Raw genomic sequence first — 18,915 nt, 5'->3', positions numbered from 1 at the left:
CCAGACAGTGCAAGGATCCCAGACGAGTTCCCAATTTTCAGGAAAATTCATGTCCAAAAAAGGAGGCAGAGGAGTCCTGCTGCTTTATTCGAATAAAGGGAGAGAGTCCACTGGGGCACATGCCTGCAGGATTTCTCTCTTGCACTCTTGGAGGGCGCAGGCCCTTTTTATCCCAAACTCCCGGCCGCATCTCACCCTCTTCCTTTCCCCAGTGGCTGAGGTACAGGGAAGGTACCCTGTTGGGGTTCTGCTACAGTGGGGATACTGTAACACACATACCAAACAAGAAGTCCTGTGGAAAAGAAATATATATGGACAGATTCTTGGTAGATGTTTCAGAGATGTTTATTTCTCCAGCCGCATGGCCGGGGCTCTGCCGAGGAACTCTCTCAATCACCGGACCCGAGGGTCCTTGCCCGCGCAGGGAAACACGAAACAACCAATGGGGAACGAGGCTGACCAGGGCCAGGGAAACCCCGTTTCTCCCGCCCCAGGGCCCCTCTCCCAGGGCTACATGGCGGGGGGGAGGGACCCTGACAGGGTTCCTCCTCCCTGGTGTGGGGTCTGGGGGAGGGGGACCCTGGGGTGGAGGCACGGGGTTTCCCTGCTCCCTGGTCAGCCTCGTTCCCCATTGGTTGTTTTGTGTTTCCCTGCCCAGGAAGGACCCTGCTGGTCTGGTGATTGCCACAGTTCTTTGGCAGTCCCCGGCCATGCAGCTGGAAAAGAGACATCTCTGAAAAACATCTATCAAGAATTGGTCCTTGTATTTTTTCATGGGCCTTGCTGTCTTACGCATGTTACAAAAATCCCCACTGCAACAATGGTGGAGAATGTGGGCATAACAATCCCTTGGAGACAGTGCCTGTGAAATAACTAAACTTCTGAAGATCCCCGAAAATTCGTGAGTAAAAAACACTCAAGATCTCTCTTCTCGCCTTGGCTTGGCTGTTCTCTCTGGACTATGGAGGAATCGTGGGAAATGTGGCTGTCTAAGCTGCAGAAAGAAATGTATCTACAAGTTAAAGGAACCCTGGCACAACAAAACAGGAAACTTGCTCCCGGGAGATCTAGAACATCTTTTTGACTGGCTTTTCAAAAATTTCTTTGATATTTCTTGAGACTTACTTTTTGATATTAATCCTCCTGGAATTGGTAACTTGAATTTTTGGTCTGAGATCTTGGGTGAGATAATAGCTCAATCAAAACATGCACTAGTGATAGAACTTCTCTGTGCATCTCCTGTAATCAGTGAAGCTCTTCAGGAGCATTTGCATGGTCCCATTACCTCTGTGGTGGAAGATGACCGTCATCACACGGCTGAGACTGCGCGGCGGCCATCCCAGGAGCGTGACTGCAGCCACAGGGTTCCTCTACCCGTGCCGGAGGTGCCTGCTGGATGCGCCCGGCCCCCTCGGGAGCGCGCCTTATCGCGGACCCCATCCCTGTCTCGGGGTCCCTGCTGCAGCGACTGCGAGTGAGGGAGCGACGCCGCAGGCGCGGGTTCCGTGGGCCACGTGCAGCAGAGAGGCGGCCCCTGCGAGCAGCCAGGAACCGGGTCAGCGTGGAACCCGCTCGAGCACACGGCTCAGAGAGCTCTGTAGAGAGAGAAGCGGCGGTTTCCACAGCGACACGAGAAGCCGCGCAGCACAGCACCGAGCCGAAGCAGTGCCGCTCGGAGGGCGTGGAGCAGCAGCAACGTGGGGGTCTGACTGAGACGTTGGAGTCGGCGAGCAGTGGCTGCGCAGGACCAGCAGCCACGACACAGACACAAGCACGTAATAGAAGTTTTAGCTACGAACATCACAGGAACTGTGAAATGGTACAATGTCAAAACCAACTATGGATGTGACAACCAGGAAGATGTATTCATCCATAGAACTGCCATTAAAAGGAATAGGCCTGAAAAATACCTCCAAAGTGTAGGAGATGGAGAAGTTGTACAATTAGATATTGTCCAAGGAAGAAAAGGCCCACAGGCGGCCCACGTGACAGGGCCTGGGGTATTCCAGTCAAAGGCAGCCATTATGCACAAAATTATAAACAATATCCATCCAGCAACTTCCCTACCTGCAGCCTACTTTCCCCTTTTACCCTACCCAATATGAACCCTTTCCTAAGTTAACCCCATCTGCAATTTATCCCTAATCCATTTTTCACCCCATGGCTTCCCTATACAATTCCCTTTCCCACAACTCCGATGCGAGGGGGGATGAAAAAGGGGAGGGAAGAAATTAACTATTTTTTTTAGAGTTCCAACAGGTACAAATGGAAGAAACCCTCTCCTGCCTCAGTTTCCCCACAAAGCATGCTCAGAGAGTCTGGCCTCCCTTCTGCCAACCTTAAGATGTTCCAGAAAAAAAATCTGTTTGGACATTTAGAGACTCAGGAGGGTAGCTTGTTTTCTTTTGAAATTATTCTTGTTATCTTATGTTTATACAGTTGTTTTCAATGTTAAGTTTTAAATCTCTTTTTGTTAAGATAAAAGGGGGAAGTGTTGGGGTTCCTCGCCCCTAGCATGGGGTCCAGGGGAGGGGGACCCTGGGGTGGAGGCACGGGGTTTCCCTACTCCCTAGTTAATCTCATTCCCCATTGGTTGTTTTGTGCTCCCCTGCCCAGGAAGGACCCTGCTGGTCTGGTGATTGCCACAGTTCTTTGGCAGTCCCCAGCCATGTGGCTGGAGAAATAAACATCTCTGAAAAACATCTACCACGCATCAGTCCTTATATTTTTTCACGGGCCGCGCTGTCTTATGCATGTTGCAGAAATCCCCTCTGCAACAGTACCCCCTTCCTGAACTGCCTACTAATTGATAGCAGCTGAAGTGATGTGCTTGGAACACTCCCAAGTGTTTGCTTTTGAATGCTTTTCATTCAAAGCAGTATCAAAATGCTATAGGGGGTTAGGTACCACAGCCTACATTGACTTTTGACCTGGAACTATGTTTTATGGAGCCAGCAACTCTCACACAAGGGATTCACTCAAGAGTCAAAGCAGACATGCTGTGAAATGCTCAAAATTTATTAATCATAATTGCTTTTTTGTTTCATAAGGGATAAAAATAAAATAATATTCAAAAACAAAAGAAAATATACCATACCCAGACAACATGACTAAGAAATAGGATAACATTAATTCTGAAAGAAATGACCCAAAAAAATCAGTTTCCAAAAAAAATAATAAATAGGAGTGGTTCAACTTTTTAAAGCTTCCTAGTAAAGAATTTACATTTATTGTTATAATTATTATTATTATTATTATACTTCTGTTTAAAAAAATCCTTCATATGCCTGTGTTGGCATATATATATATATATATATATATATTTCTTCTGTAAACAGTTAACCACATAAAATAAAAAAATCCATATTTTCATACAGCTACTATGCTGATGGTGTTATGTAAACAAAAAGTAGTGTGCAGCAGCTTCTCATAATAGGATTTTTTCCTTTTCCTCACAAAAACATGTAGGGAAGTATGTCCATCATAAATAGTTCAAAATAGTGAAGTTTATACTTTTGAAAAGATACAGCTTTCTACAGTCTAAGTTTTCCTCAACACAAAAAGAAATATATAGAAGCAGAGAGGTACAGTTTTCCTTGGGTTTTGTTTGTTTTGTGGATTTGTCTTTTGATTTTTCGCAGTGAACTGGAATGAAAATGTTATTAGAAGTCCAGAACTTCTCAGAAGACAAACAAACAGAAAATGTCAAGATGACCTTCTCCTTTTACACTCAAGGTGTAAAAGAAAAGACAAAAAAAAATGAGAGATATACTGATAATGAAAACTGAAATTCTATAGACAGACATAGTGGGGATTTATGCAGAAAATATCATCTGTTCATCCAAAATTTTAGCTGCTCTTGACACTTTTGTATTTTTTGAAGTTTCTTTATTTAGTCTTATGCTCAGCCCTTTTTTGAGGGCTTCTTCCTAGTTCTAATTTTTGACATTCGCTTGTTCCTGAGAGGTCTTTATCTGCTGTGTCTCCTGCTGGGTGATGCACTCAGCATCCACACAGCTACATTTCTCCACATAGGTGTAGGAGTGATCAAGGGAGGTCCCATCACTGCATGTCAGAGTCACCTTTCTTTTGCTGGTCTTGATTTCCTGACAACACGAGCATTTGTGCACCATTGTGTTTGTAGTTTGAGAATATCTGATTGAAAAACCAATGAAAGAGAGAGATTCAGAGTTTATGTGAGAAATAACACTGCCCCTCCCACCCATTACAAAACATAACCACAAGTTGTGTGCTTGCATGTGGGACTATTACTCAATATTACCATTCTTACAGTATCGTGGCAAAATATAGCTAAATTGCTCCTCATTGTAAAAATTGATGACTCTAAGTCTTCATTAAGGCACAGAAAAAGTAAAAGAATTAATCCAGATCACATAGTGAGCCAGTCCAGTGAGAGCATAATGAGAAAAAAATAACCTCAGTTTTAAACGGGCAAAATCAAAATTTGTGTCTATTCACTGACACTGAACAGGCTGTTAAACACTGTGAATCTTGAGGTAATCAAGCTAGTACAACATCAAGTTAATTAACACAATGGAAACAGTTGACTGAGTGGATGTTGGACACACCAGAAAAACCACCTGTGATTTGCTTGATGTAACTGGTGTAAAGAGCAGAAGACAAGAGGCCACAATTATCTTTTATGCCACTTACCGTGAGTAAGCATCACAGCTACCTTCACAGTATGTTATCTCAACAGGTGCAGGAGATACACAGCCATTATAGTTGATGACAGTGGTAGTATTGTGCTTCTTACAAACTGAGGTCATCACAAAGCAAAGGAGAATAGGTTAAAATACATGTGCATATAAATAGATAGATGTGTATGATAGTTTGTAACCAAAAACTAAGGTGGATGGAGCTGAAGTAGGAAATTCAGTCACAGCGCATTTTTCTTTTAATTGTTGAGAGCCAAATGAAGGCTCTTGCTGTTTGTGTTATCAGTGGATGAAACTTTCCCTTTTTCTTATGCAACTTGGTACAGGATGCAGAAATAAAGAGCAGTACTGTGGCAACTGCTCAAATCACACCCATCTCCCAGAACTGGCTTCCCTTTCCTCCTTAAAGAGGATGCATCTATGGAAATTGGAGAAGAGTCATAGCCCTCACCCTCCCACATAAAAGCCAGAATTCAACAGCACGGGATGGGAAAGTTCACCATCTGTTTCTCAAGGACCTAAAATGCATACTGGAAATGTTCTGTTCCTTTCTTTTCCACCTGTTTCCTTTTTTACCCCAGTGAAGCAGTGAACCCAAATCTGGTCAGCTCATCTCTTCTGTCTATGCACCCATTGTGCAAAATGGGCTAATATACCTACTAAAGCACATATAATCAATACTTTTAACAAAATCATAATTACTTACGTTTCGGTATTCTTTGGCACACTAAACAGCAGCCATCTTCAGATAATCTGACATCATCCTTAAGTGGGAAAACATAAAAAGATAACTCAGGTATCATATCTGCATACTAAAGCAGACTTTCCCTGCTTCCTAATTTTCTCTGGCACCAAAGACACTGGATTTTTTTGTATTGACATGGAATCTAATTCCAAGCAAGGCTAAATATTAAGGACACGTCACTAATATTAGTAAGTAGTAAGAGTTATTTGAAAGTTGAAATGGAGGAAACCCCTCAATTCAGTAGTATAATGCCAGCAAGCAATAAAGCTTGTGGCACATGTAGGGTAAAATATTGTGACCAAAGTCAGTACAGGTGAAGGATTGTAACAGACAGGGTATCACAATTAATGAAGTAACTGACTTGCCAGAGCCTGGTTTTTGCTTCTAGGTCACTTGACACTTTTAGGAGTCCAAAATATTATGCTGTATCCTTTTCTCTAATGTCCAATACTCAGTGAGGATTGATGTATCACTCATTTTGAGTTGCTTTTCTGAGATAAAATTTGACTGGGACCAGGTTCTGAGAGGATAAAAGGAGAGCTACTTCCTGCATGATGCTTCTGCTAGTTATTTTCCTTGCACACGATGATCCTTCTATCACTGGTGTTAGGCACTGCAACCTTTCCAAATATGAGAACTGGTAGAGCAGTACTTACTGGATCACACTCATCGAGGTTAATGGCAGGACAGTTTGTCTCTTTGAGGACTTGAATGAACTGGTCAGCATGTTTTTCACATGTGTAAACAGTACAGTTATCACCAGATGGGTTCCAGTATTCTCCTTCCTGAAAGTAGTCAAAATTAAAGCAGATTAAAATCTTCTTATATAAAAATGAAACAAAACCCCCCCAATGTCTTATTTTTGCTGTGTATAGTAGTTTGATTATTCCAAACAACTTCCTTGAATTTCAGCTGATACTTATTTGCCATATTATCATACTGCCATTAAGTGGTTTTTATTAACCAAGTGAAGAGGGTTTATTTTTATCTGGATATAGATGTGCTTTTTGTGTGAATAGGGTACGTACCTGGACTCATTTGCAAAGAATAATTTGCATTTCAATGGTTTTGTCATTACAATTTATGGATGTGTCAAAATGCTTCCACAGATAAAATTATCTTTTGAGCAAAATGGGTGCTACAGTTTCAGAACTGGAGGCAAACAGAAGTGCATTGCTTTCACCTGTGTATTTTCCTATGTTGATTTCTGAAAGCCATTGTTCAGTATCATGCAACAGTTGCTTCCAGAAGGCTCAGTACTGGTGTTTTGTGGCACAAGGTATTGTTTAAGCTGTGTGGAGACAGTCCAGTCCCTGCCTGAGTAAGCATTTGTCTAATATGAGAAAAGATGGAAGAAATAAATGTGACAAATAGAAGGAGAGGAAAGAATGAAAGACTAGTAGAGTTCCCCAAAAGTGAACTAAACCGGGGTAGTTACATGGAGCACATGTGTAATGTTGTCTCCCACAGTCACTACACAAGCCGCTGCCTTGCAGGTGCCACAGCACTGTCCAGGTTCCACTGTATATTTATAGCCCTGTTTTGAAAGAAGTAGAGAGACAATGGCATTGAGTCAGGTCACTGATCCTAACTAGTAATTATTTGAGCTGAGTGGGGTAGGAGTTTCTGACAGCAGAATAGCACTCACCAGCGGGCAGTACGTGTCACAGATGACAGGCTCGCACGTGACCAGAGTGTGGTGAGGCCTTGAGGGAGAGGATTCAGAGCAGGTACATTCTTCACAGGGGCCTGATGGAATGGCAGCTCCAGGCTACAGGAAGTTGGAAAAACCCATTATTAGCCAGTAAAAACAAGTTGCTCTATGTATGCATGTCACAGACAATACAAAGGTGACCTATGTATAGGTTAAGCTATCCATAAATACAATTTTGGTTGTTTTATTTAAGCTGAGTTTCTGGTTTGGTGATACCAATTTTGGAATAAAATTCTGCTCATATAGAAAGGAAAGCAGAAAATGCTTTTGCTTGTACAGAGGATGTTGATGTGCTAACTCTGGTTAAATAATGAATAATGTTTTATCTCAGGCCTTCCTACAAAATATGGACCATGATAGGTGTCTCAAAAACACTGCACTGTGAACTATGTGAAGGTGTATTTTTATAGTGAGCAACTCTGTGTACTTACTGCATAATAGGTTCCGTTGACTACACAGCCCTTTCCTGCAAGAAGGAAGAAGGAGGTGTAAGTTTTAAGAGGCAGAAATGCATGAAAAAACTTCTCATTTGTAGCTTTGTAGCTACAAAAAAACCCCCCAAAAACCAGTTTTGTAGGCCTGTGGCAGTGGCCTTAAAACACTCATTCACGACAAGGCCCAATATGGTAATACAGATAATTTGCATCTCTCTTATAAGGTTTTTGTAACTTAGAAAAATACAGCAGTAAATAGTACATGAAGAGGGTGCACAGTACTTACTGCATTCAAAGATAGGACAGCAGCTTCCAGGCTGCATTATTGTGATTATTTCCTGTCCCTCTAAGCACTGGGGTATGATGTCAGGGCAGAGGCTTGTGTTGCAGTCTGTTTCAAGTAAGAATATAGAAAATATTAAGCTCAGAATTTTTAATTAAAGCAGTTTTGTTTTAAATGAACTTCTGAAGTTTTCCCATGGAGTAAATATGGTGTTTACACAAGATAGTTTAATGACTAATTCAAGCTATGTGCCCAGGTGTTTTCGATGTGAATGGGCTTTCCCATAACCTTTGTAAAACAAAACACTGGAACAGAGTGGTAATTGTTGGAAAGAGATCATTCCAAAGAGAAATTTGTACCAATGGGGAAATCTGATGACTTTCAGTGATTCTAGAACTTTCTTGAGCAACTTTTAAATATACAGGACTATTTTTTTAAAGTTAAGATAGTTTTCTTAATACTGGTCTTTGAAATAGAAAATGTTTTGAATGGTTTTTGTATATTGTTTCAGATAGTGGAAGTATTAAAGGCTTTCAATGTTAAATCACAGATGTTCAGTTACTTTTCTGTGTCTAACTATATAAAATCTTTTAATCTTTGTATTTGTTATCTTCAGGCATTTAGTATATGCTCTGCAGCAAGAAGGCTTTAAAAAGTGGGATGAGGGAGAAAAGTATTATGACATCAATGCAAAGTATCAAAAAATGAGAAATGATTGCTGAAGTTTCCTAAAATTAATACAGCATATTCCCCATGATAAAGAACTAAGACAGCACTTACAGCACTCAGTCCTAGTACAGCATGGATCTTCTGGTATCGGTATCTGAACAGGCATGTAACCTGGTTCTTCACAAAATACTTGCTGTGCTGGAGGACATTTGTGTTTTGTACACTTCACCTTAAGAGTATTTTTGTCACAGACACATTCCTGGCAATCTTTTGTCCATTTTTCTCCTGGCTAAATAAAAAAGAAAAACATAGGCAAAGGAAAGAAAAAAATTAAAGACAAATCAAACCAAAATAACTTTATTTGCTTCTATTTGACGTATTCACGGATATAGTGATAACTGATAATATCAGCTTTTTCATATTTTAGATTTTATAAGAGACCCTCAAACTGCTTATTGGGGGAAGATACTGGAGGCCACTAAAGGTTCTGAGTTCAAAAAGCTCTTACTTTCTATTTGTTAATAGTGTTAGTATGAGAGTTACAGGAGTTCTAAAGGAGAAGTGATGGAGTCTTGCATCCATTTTTGAATAAGAAATTATCATATGATATACTCATTTTCACATTAGGTTTCTGGTTTCTATGCAGCTGAGGAACTAAGAATGCAGACCATGAACATGATAAGCAACAGGTAAACTTTGTTATTCATCTCTCCCTTCATTTCTAGTAACTTTAGTGAGCCAAATTTGTGAAAATAAAATAAGCATATCTGCCTAACTTCCACTACTACCATCTCTCTCATTCTCTCTTTTTTAAAGGGTTTTTTTCTGTATGTGAGGTCATTGAAAGAATATTTTATCACTTACTGTTAAATTCCTTAGGGGTGCTCTAACACTCATTATTTTTAAGACTGAAAGTGAACAAACATTTGTGACAAAGCTTTGGTTTAGTGGAACACTAAACATCCTCTTGTTTCACTTGTCTGTGCTCATTAAGCCACACGGATTGATACTCACCCATCTAGACATTCCATTTGGTTCCCTGCAGACTGGAAAGAAAAAAACAAACGAATGGGTATTTACGCCACTGAAAACTGACAAAGTAGTACCTATGTGCAGTTTCAAACAGAAATACTGTGAAGATAAATCTAACAATAAAATGAGTATGGAGACTAATTTTGCTGAACTGTAGAGTTCTACCATCTTGGTGGGTCTCTCGTAAGGAGGATGATGGGAAAAAAGGTAATATTGATTATTATTCAATTTTTAGTTGAGGATGCTTAAAGAGGCTGATTTGCAATGGTCTGACCACGTAGAAGATGACAATAGAACTCAGGCCTCCTGATTAACAACCCTGATCTCTATTTATTCCCCAAACTAGCTATGGATTACTTACAACACTCAGAGACACAGATGTTGCTCTCTGCACGCAAGAGTGTCATTCCTTCAGGACAGAAACAGCCTTCAGTTATTCCATAGCTAGGATGCTCATAGCTGGAATGGCAAGAATATAGGTGCTTGAGTACAATACTTCTGTGGTGAGGCAGAGGACAGAGCACCATATCATGTCAGATATGTGAGATACAAAACATTTGCGCTTTCTGAAGGGCAACAGGAAGCACATGTTCGTAGAACTGATTGGTCTTTATAAATCTTGAATAAATTAGTGAAATTTGCAACACATTTCATTATGAAATAACTCAAATTTATGAGGAAAGTAGATAGATAGTAATAGAATAAAAAAAGAGAAAAATATAAGCAGGTGTTTCAGCATGGGTTTTTTTTGTTTTTCCATACCTTTGGTCACAGGTAACTGGATTAATGGGCCCACATGGCTTGTATACCAAGCTTGATGGACAGCTGAATGCTATATGGAAAAAGACAAAAAAAAAAAGATTAAAAATTGACAGTTAGATGCATTTTCTTCAGCAAAAGTGACTACAGCTTTGCCTTCTTCATCTGCAGCTTCTATGAGAGAGGACCCCACTGGATTTTTGTAGACAGTAACCAGGTATTAGATATAAGAAGTATTTAATGAATAAATCACTAATTTCTACAATTTATCACACGCATTTTGAGTCCTGCAATACTCACAGCATGTATTGTTGGTCTTTCCTCTCCAGTCAATGCAGACACCTCTAGCAGCACACTCTGTAGCATATATCTCCAAACTGGAACACTGCATGGATTCATCATCTATGCGACATCCATCAAAAACACAGCCTTTGAAAAATGGTTCTGGTGGTATCACAGTATGACATGCTGCAAAAATCCTGCAGACAGTAAAGAAAGCAACCCCCTTCTATATTAATGAGCCATTATATAAAGTCTGTTCCTATCAGACAACACTTTCCAGTTAATAGCATGTGACTCTGCTTCAGAAAGGAAGGTATAATGAGAAACAAAACCCTAGGAATGGGTAATAAGCTGGGAGATACTCAGGAAAGATTAAGAAATCTAAAGTGCCTTTTTTTTTTCTAAAGAGGTTAATGGTTTTAGTATTTCTGTATGTGTACACAACTTTTTACAGTTTGACACCAGAAATTTAGTGTGAAAGGCAACTGCACCAGACTGAGAAAAAAGGAATGAAAAAAGTAGAGATAGAAAATTCGTACATAAAATAGCTCCAAACTTACTTGATACTACAGAAAGCATGTATAAGAGGGCCTTTATAAGTAACTCATCTGAAAAAAGCTTTTGTCAGCCTACACAGGCATAGGAAATACTTCAGGAAACAAGCCTTTGCACTTTTGGAACTCCATGTTTTAGGTAAAATGTACAAAGAATGAAGGACATTTCTTGGCTGCTTGCATCTCCTCTTTTCACCTATTTGGTAACTAGGTTCTCAATGGTTTGTACTGAAAGCCCACTTCAAATTTAGAGTTCAGTCTTTGCTTAATGAGCATACTCTGGAAGTACTGCATCCAGGGAGTATTGATTTTAGTGCTTGCTGCATCCCTGATTTTCTGACTTTACCTCCCCTTGCTCAGTTATCTTTGGCATGCAAGTCATTAAGGCAGAGTAGTTTCTTTTGCAAAGGCCTTCTACTATATATATTTGGTCATTAAGCTGACATTTTCAGCTATTATCACATGCTAAGGCTATAGCTGTTATTCTTCTTGTAAGATACTGAGACAGTTTTGCCTAGAAAAAATGAATTTGTTTTCTTACTTGCTCAAGATAAGTTTGCAGAGCGGAGGTGTTTGACATTGTGGCTTTGGTGGAGGTGTGGTTATAACTGGTGGTACTGGTACTCCATGGCATGTCTTGTTGTTGTCAACAATCCAGTGATGAGCCATTTGGGGACAGGAGGAAATGATCTTACCACTTGGCAAGCGGCATTCATCTGCTTTATTATTTGTACATGTTCCTGGAAGAGACAAGCTAGGTAAGTCTCATAAGCCACATCAGAGATGTACAATACATTCCTGTGCTGATAAGTTTAGATGTGATGTGCTCATGAAATGCATATTTTGCCTTGCTTCATAGGGAGCGCTTTCTCTAGTTATATGAACTTTAGGTTATGGAAAAACAAACAAATATAAAACCCCAGCCCCAAAGCAAAAAAATAAAAAAACAAAAACCCAAACTGTTTGGTTGCTGAAATAATGAACTTTTGACATCCTACAGAAGTTAGAGCAGAAATGTACTCATTTCCATTTACTGCTGTTTAAAAATTTCTGTCAGTTGTGAGACTGCATAGCTGGAGTGAGTGAGCATAACCAAGATATGGGTGGGGAAAGAGAACTCCCTCCAATCTGTATATTCTTCTTACCACATTGTCCTTCAGTGTTGTTGCCAAATTTGCTGTGTGGGAGTTTCACAGAGAAAATCAGACCACTAAAGGTGATGACAGCACCAATTTCTTCTATTTCAACAATCATATTGATGCCAAGAGTGGAGAAAGAAATGCCATCTTTTTTGAAGCCTGGTTCAACAATCTTTTTGTTGAAGTACATCTGAATGCAGAGTTAAAAAAAAACAAAACAAAACACCACTTCAGAATAAGCACTGCTTCTGCCTGACTGTTTAAATATTTTCTAATCTTCATAATTAGGCATAACTCCATATTGTTGTGCCTCACATCCAATGCCCATTGGCATCTCAATGGCAGCATTTATTTGCATTGATATCTTGGTTTGTTATCGCTATATTGCTAAAATGCAATAATAATCTAAGTGGCCTCTACATACTGTGGTTGTGCTGATTATATGCTAATGCATAGTATTCTATGCACATAAATCCAAGTATTTTCTTTGTATCCCTCATGATTATGTGTATTGGAAACATTTTTTGTATGAAAATGGGTGGTAGTTTTCTTTAGGTACAGAAACATCCCTGCCATTATTATGTAATGACTGTGCCAGATAATCACACCATCCCTATATTACATAGTAATTGGCATTGGAAGAGCTGTCTGAATTCAAAATGAAGTCAGATGTCATTAATGCCAGTTTTATGTAGTGATCATATTTATTTGTTTATCATTTCAATTTGTAGCCAGTATCTTATATGATCTAATAAAGGTAAACATATATGCATAATTTTTTTTTTTGTCAGAAGTTATTCTGCAACTCTCTTCTCATGGAATTGGGTTAAAGCATGAATTAAAATTGTCAGTTACTGTTTCCTTCACAGGGAATCACTGGAACCAACATGCCTTTCTGACTGAGAGTTTGGCCTGGCACTGTAAGACGAGAGTGCCTATTCTGACAAACTTTTCTCCCTTTCTATAGATTCTCTAATCAACTCATAGATTCTCCAGTGTGGGAGTGGGACTGACTTTTCATTTCCACTGGTTTGCCAACACTATTTTGGGTCATGAAGGTGAAGTGACAGTCTAAGTCACCCCATTTTCTTCAGCTATACCTTTCTTCACAGTAGGAAACTGAAGGGGGAATCATGTCAGGGCTGTTTGGTGCCTGAAGTTCCCTATGCAGAGAAAGTAGTCCTTAGTCATCCAGCAGATAAGGGATACATATCCATCTTCCCCTCAAGAGAAGAATCCTGCTTGAAATTTGCATTTGTGTTTCTTCAAAACTGTGTTTGTTTACATAAGTGAATGGCACAATGTACCAGTTTTCATGAAATACGAATTTTGTTCTTAGCATCCAGGGCAATATTTTTTTTTCCTGCTAATGATACCCTCTGCCCTGATCACCTCCATGATGTTGCTATTCTAACATACTATCTAGTTCAGCATCACTAGCATCAGTAAAGCTTACAGACCCTATTTCTTTTTTGCAGAAAATAGAAAAAAAAATTTACCACATTGGTCATGACATCATTCATGAGTTGACGAGTCAGCACCACTTCTGCAGATTTGTAGAAAATAATAATGGATTTAGGGCAGGAGAGTCCATCTTTTGAATCGCAGTAATAGTTGTCAATATAAACACGGAAGTTGTCATATCTAGGGACAATCTGTTTCACCAGGACATAAGTGCAGTTTTCAAGGAAGGTATAATAGATTCCATCAAAAGTAATGTAATGAGGATCACCCCATCCACTACACACACCTGGTACAGAGAAAATATTTGGAAGATTAAGATGAGAAGTTATGTAGAAGAAAATTTAAAAACTGAAGATACTGCGATTTATAGAGTAACCCTAAGAAATGAAAATGCCCATATAATCTGTGTAAAGCTTGGCTTTTTTTCCCAAAAATGTTATTCCTGAATCTATTGGTGCTTACATTGACACTCATATCGGTAACAGCATCCATTTTCATCAGGTACCAGCACTGGTGGATATTTGTTTGCACAGGTAATTTCCTTTACAGGTGGGCAGTATGTCGGTACTACACTTATATCGTTGTCTCCATTACAGACGACTTCTGTACAGTTGGATAATTTGAATCTTTCTCCAGGCTGCAAAATGAAGAAAAAGTTTTTGTCACAAAATTCTGCTAACAGGTATAACCTTTACGCCTCTTTTTAGATTTATGATATAGTGTTTCCAGCAATGGTGGTGTTGGAAAGGAAATCAGTATGTGTTACTACTCTTCAATTTGTGGTGCTAATGATTTCTAATGGCAACTAGAGGTATTCAAAATTCTGACCATGTTATGGGGGATATAAAATGCCTAGTTTTCTAAATCTGAAAAAAAGACCAAAAGGAAAACATTCACTGATAGCAAAAAGTTGCCAATACTCTACAGGATTAATACGTTTAATGCTAAAAGAAGGTGGAAACCTTAACTACACTTTTTTCTTATGCATGAGGAGCTCTTCTGGGGCTTGAGGGAATAAGGTTTAGGTTACAGGAAGTGATTTCCATTATGCTATGTATAGCCTATATAGTATATACTATGTGTCAACAGAGAACATGACAATAAAAAAAGTTTGAAGAAATATAGATAAAAGGGCAGAAGAACAGAAAAGGACACAAGCCTTCACTGTATCTTAAACACTTCTGTTTAGTGAAAAAATAAGATCCACAAGAAAATTCCTTGTATTGTGTCAGTGAGAAGATACCTTACATATGCAAGGCATCAAAAAGACTCTTACTAAAAATAAAGTAACAAGAAAAGAATATTGTAACTTGCTTTATCAGTATAAAAAAGTGAAATTCCAAAAAAGGAAAATTCAAATAGTGTGTCGTACATATTGCCCATCATTAGCACAATAACTAAGATAATCAGCACAAGTAAGGTTTAAACACTGCAAACTGTTCCAATCTGGTACCACCCAAACAATGATACTATTTCAACAGTCAAAAAATAACACAGAAAATACATACTTGTAATGGAGGATAAATAGTGGAAACACAACCATGAAAAATAGCACTTGTAGAAGTGGGAGGCAGAGGAACTGATGTTGTTACAGAAGACCACTCAGACGATGTAGTGGCTGGTGAAGTAGTGATGGTACAATTCACAGTGTATCGTTCAATACTACATGTTGGGCTACAGATGGCATAAAACCGACATCCTTCACTATCCATTCTGTTATAAATCAGGTCACCTGAGGAATAAGTAACATGTATGAATATTTAAAAAAAGAAGACACCACTTTTAATAGAAGAAAGTAAAAAAAAAAAAAAAAAAAAAAAACCAGGTAAAAAACAAAAGGAAGCGAGAAAAAAAAAAGGGGAGATATAGGAAATAAATAAAGAGGCTAAAAATCATATAAACTAACCGGGTGAAAAAACAGCATCACCAATCTTGCAGAAACAGGGAGTAGATAAAGGAAGAGGCGGAGATGTGGTAAAGAAATGTTCACTTTGGGTAATGAGGGTGGAGGTGCTGGTAGTGGTCGAGGGAGTGGGGGTTACGCAGTTGTAGTTGGGGCTGCAGCAGAGCACGCGGATCTTGTAGTTGAGGCACATCTTGAATTTGCCCGTCTGGTCCTCGTTCTTGCACACCAGTCCAAAGTGGACGTCGCACTGCACGACCTGTCCGACCTCTTGGATGGCAACGTCGGGGTAGTCCTCTGCCCGGCACTCGATCTGCTTTGGCTGCTGGCAGACTCGCTTGCCGGCGGCGCGGATGTGCTGGTAGGTTTCAAAGTCTCCCTGGTTGGGCCCCGAGGAGGGGAAGTCGACGTCGAACCACTCGCTCCAGCTGCACACTTCGGGTTCACAGGGGGTGGAGACGGAGGGCGTGGTGGTGGAGGATGTGGTAGGCGACGTTGGCGTGGGGCTGGCGGTGCTGGTGGAAGTGCTGATGATTTCTGTTGAGGTGGGAGATGTAGTGCTGGAGATGTAGGGCGTGGAGGTGGAGGTGGTCACCGTGGTGGAGGACGGCACGGTTGTGCTCGTGGTGCTGGTGGTGGGGCTGGTGGTGGTCGAGGGGGTGGGGGTTACGCAGTTGTGGTTGGGGCTGCAGCAGAGCACGCGGATCTTGTAGTTGAGGCACATCTTGAATTTGCCCGTCTGGTCCTCGTTCTTGCACACCAGTCCAAAGTGGACGTCGCACTGCACGACCTGTCCGACCGCTTGGATGGCAACGTCGGGGTAGTCCTCTGCCCGGCACTCGATCTGCTTTGGCTGCTGGCAGACTCGCTTGCCGGCGGCGCGGATGTGCTGGTAGGTTTCAAAGTCTCCCTGGTTGGGCCCCGAGGAGGGGAAGTCGACGTCGAACCACTCGCTCCAGCTGCACACTTCGGGTTCACAGGGGGTGGAGACGGAGGGCGTGGTGGTGGAGGATGTGGTAGGCGACGTTGGCGTGGGGCTGGTGGTGCTGGTGGAAGTGCTGATGATTTCTGTTGAGGTGGGAGATGTAGTGCTGGAGATGTAGGGCGTGGAGGTGGAGGTGGTCACCGTGGTGGAGGACGGCACGGTTGTGCTCGTGGTGCTGGTGGTGGGGCTGGTGGTGGTCGAGGGGGTGGGGGTTACGCAGTTGTGGTTGGGGCTGCAGCAGAGCACGCGGATCTTGTAGTTGAGGCACATCTTGAATTTGCCCGTCTGGTCCTCGTTCTTGCACACCAGTCCAAAGTGGACGTCGCCACTGCACGACCTGTCCGACCGCTTGGATGGCAACGTCGGGGTAGTCCTCTGCCCGGCACTCGATCTGCTTTGGCTGCTGGCAGACTCGCTTGCCGGCGGCGCGGATGTGCTGGTAGGTTTCAAAGTCTCCCTGGTTGGGCCCCGAGGAGGGGAAGTCGACGTCGAACCACTCGCTCCAGCTGCACACTTCAGGTTCACAGGTGGTTTTTGAGTATGTTGTAGTTTTTACTGTTGTGCTGCTTATCATTGTAGAAGTTGTTTCTTTGTGAGGTTTTGTAGTTGGTTTTGATATTGTTCTTGTATGGATGTAGTCTGTTTTTGGTTGGACTGTTGATTTACTTGTTGTCTTGTGTTTTGTTTGGAGATATGGTGTCGTTGATACTGTTCTGAATGATGTACTTGAAAGCAGTGTAGTTGGTTGTGGTGTTGTACTAAGATTTTCAGTGGTTGTTCCACATGGTACTGTTTTATTTCTGCAGCATTTAAATCTTATTTCATAATTATAGCAGATGGGTGGCAGCTGATCTTTATTGTAACATTTTAACCCTTCTTCTTTGTTACACATTATGTGTTGCTCCAGTAGAGGATATGGTGTATTAGGGAACCTCACTGCTCTGCATTCCACATCCTCTCTCTTGTCGCAGACTTCGTACCCCTTTTTTTTAATGTTTTCAATCGTATCAAAATCTCCATCATTGTAACCTGATCCTGGGTAACTGACATCATACCATCTTGACCAGTAACATTCTTCTTTAAAACAAGGAGGAGTTGTTAAAGGAGATGTGGTGACTGGTGCTGTCATTTTGGTTGTGGTTGTTGTTTCTTCAGTAGTTGAATGCATGAATGTTGTACTTTCAGAAGTTGTAGTAACTGAGTATGTTGTTTCAGTAGATGTTTCTGTCAGAGTTGTAGCTGGAGTTGTGACCGGGGTTGATGTGCTGAAAGGCATTGTTGATGAGCATGGTACAAAGACACAGCAGAGGATTCTGATTTCGTAATTGTTGCACATTGTTGAAATTTGATCCTTGTTGTAACATATAAGCCCTTGTGTTGTACTGCATTCTACTTTTTGGCCAAGGTCTTTCAGTGGTATATCAGGAAACTTTTCTGCTCTGCATTCTACAGCCCGTGGGGCTTTACAGACTTCATAACCTTTTGCTCGTAAATCATCAAAAGTTTCAAAATCTCCCCCATCATAGCCAGGGGTTTGTAGACTCCCGTCATACCATTCTGACCACTCACAGACTTCATGAACACATACTGATGTAGTTGGTGACACTGAAGGAAAAAAGGAAGAGATCACAAAACTAAGAATAAATTCCTGCAGATACTATCTTGTTTTGTTATTTTAAATGGACTGACCATTTTCCTAATGTAATTTTTCTTTCATTATGGCCCTGTAGTGCATCAGTTTATTATATGTATAATTTAGTATGTTGTAGAACCAAAAATCCATCACCCAGCTATTTAACGTACTGACATGCTTGGAACTGCCATCCTCAAAGAGAATACTAATTATGTGTTACAAGGTGCTGAAATAAGGCTTGGGTCTCATTTATACACTCTGGGAAAAAAACAAGTCTCACTTGTTTTGCATTTGGTTCAGGGTATTTCCTTTGGTTGTATCTTTCTGCAGTATATACAAGTCTCACTGGAATGTATTGAAATCAGTGGAAAGAGTAATGCTTAGCATATGCATCAAGATCTGTAGCTACCTTTTTCTTCCAAATCAGTTTACTCCTCATTGCACTGTCTTTGCTCCTCTATTTCAAGCATCCCTACTCTTTCTATTTTAGCTCTCATCTTAAGAAACCATTAACTGGTTGAAGAGCTTTTGCAGGTGAACTCTCATTATGAAATAGATAGAAAATAGCTACTGAATTCCAGCAATGCTGATATTTTCTGTGATTTCAAAATTTATGTATTTCATACTGAATACTGATTTC

The 18,915-nt window shown here is 40.7% G+C and overlaps 1 protein-coding gene across 1 annotated transcript in view; it reads right to left on the bottom strand.

The window, feature by feature from the left end:
* Positions 1–3,333: 3,333 nt before the first annotated feature.
* The window catches only part of LOC104687998 (mucin-5AC), a 34,835-nt gene continuing 19,253 nt past the window's right edge, over positions 3,334–18,915 (bottom strand). Inside the window, 20 exon segments of the mRNA XM_039552941.1 lie at positions 3,334–4,155; positions 4,675–4,780; positions 5,386–5,443; positions 6,081–6,209; positions 6,863–6,961; positions 7,073–7,195; positions 7,570–7,604; positions 7,859–7,963; positions 8,636–8,813; positions 9,539–9,570; positions 9,918–10,015; positions 10,319–10,388; positions 10,616–10,794; positions 11,693–11,891; positions 12,297–12,480; positions 13,790–14,040; positions 14,217–14,391; positions 15,263–15,486; positions 15,661–16,960; positions 16,962–18,247. Of these exon segments, the coding sequence (XP_039408875.1) occupies positions 3,936–4,155; positions 4,675–4,780; positions 5,386–5,443; positions 6,081–6,209; positions 6,863–6,961; positions 7,073–7,195; positions 7,570–7,604; positions 7,859–7,963; positions 8,636–8,813; positions 9,539–9,570; positions 9,918–10,015; positions 10,319–10,388; positions 10,616–10,794; positions 11,693–11,891; positions 12,297–12,480; positions 13,790–14,040; positions 14,217–14,391; positions 15,263–15,486; positions 15,661–16,960; positions 16,962–18,247 (5,051 nt within the window). The 3' untranslated portion in view covers positions 3,334–3,935.

This window comes from Corvus cornix, chromosome 5 (genome assembly GCF_000738735.6).
Source record: "Corvus cornix cornix isolate S_Up_H32 chromosome 5, ASM73873v5, whole genome shotgun sequence".
NCBI classification, from domain to species: domain Eukaryota; kingdom Metazoa; phylum Chordata; class Aves; order Passeriformes; family Corvidae; genus Corvus; species Corvus cornix.
This window is presented reverse-complemented; position numbering and strand designations above follow the sequence as displayed.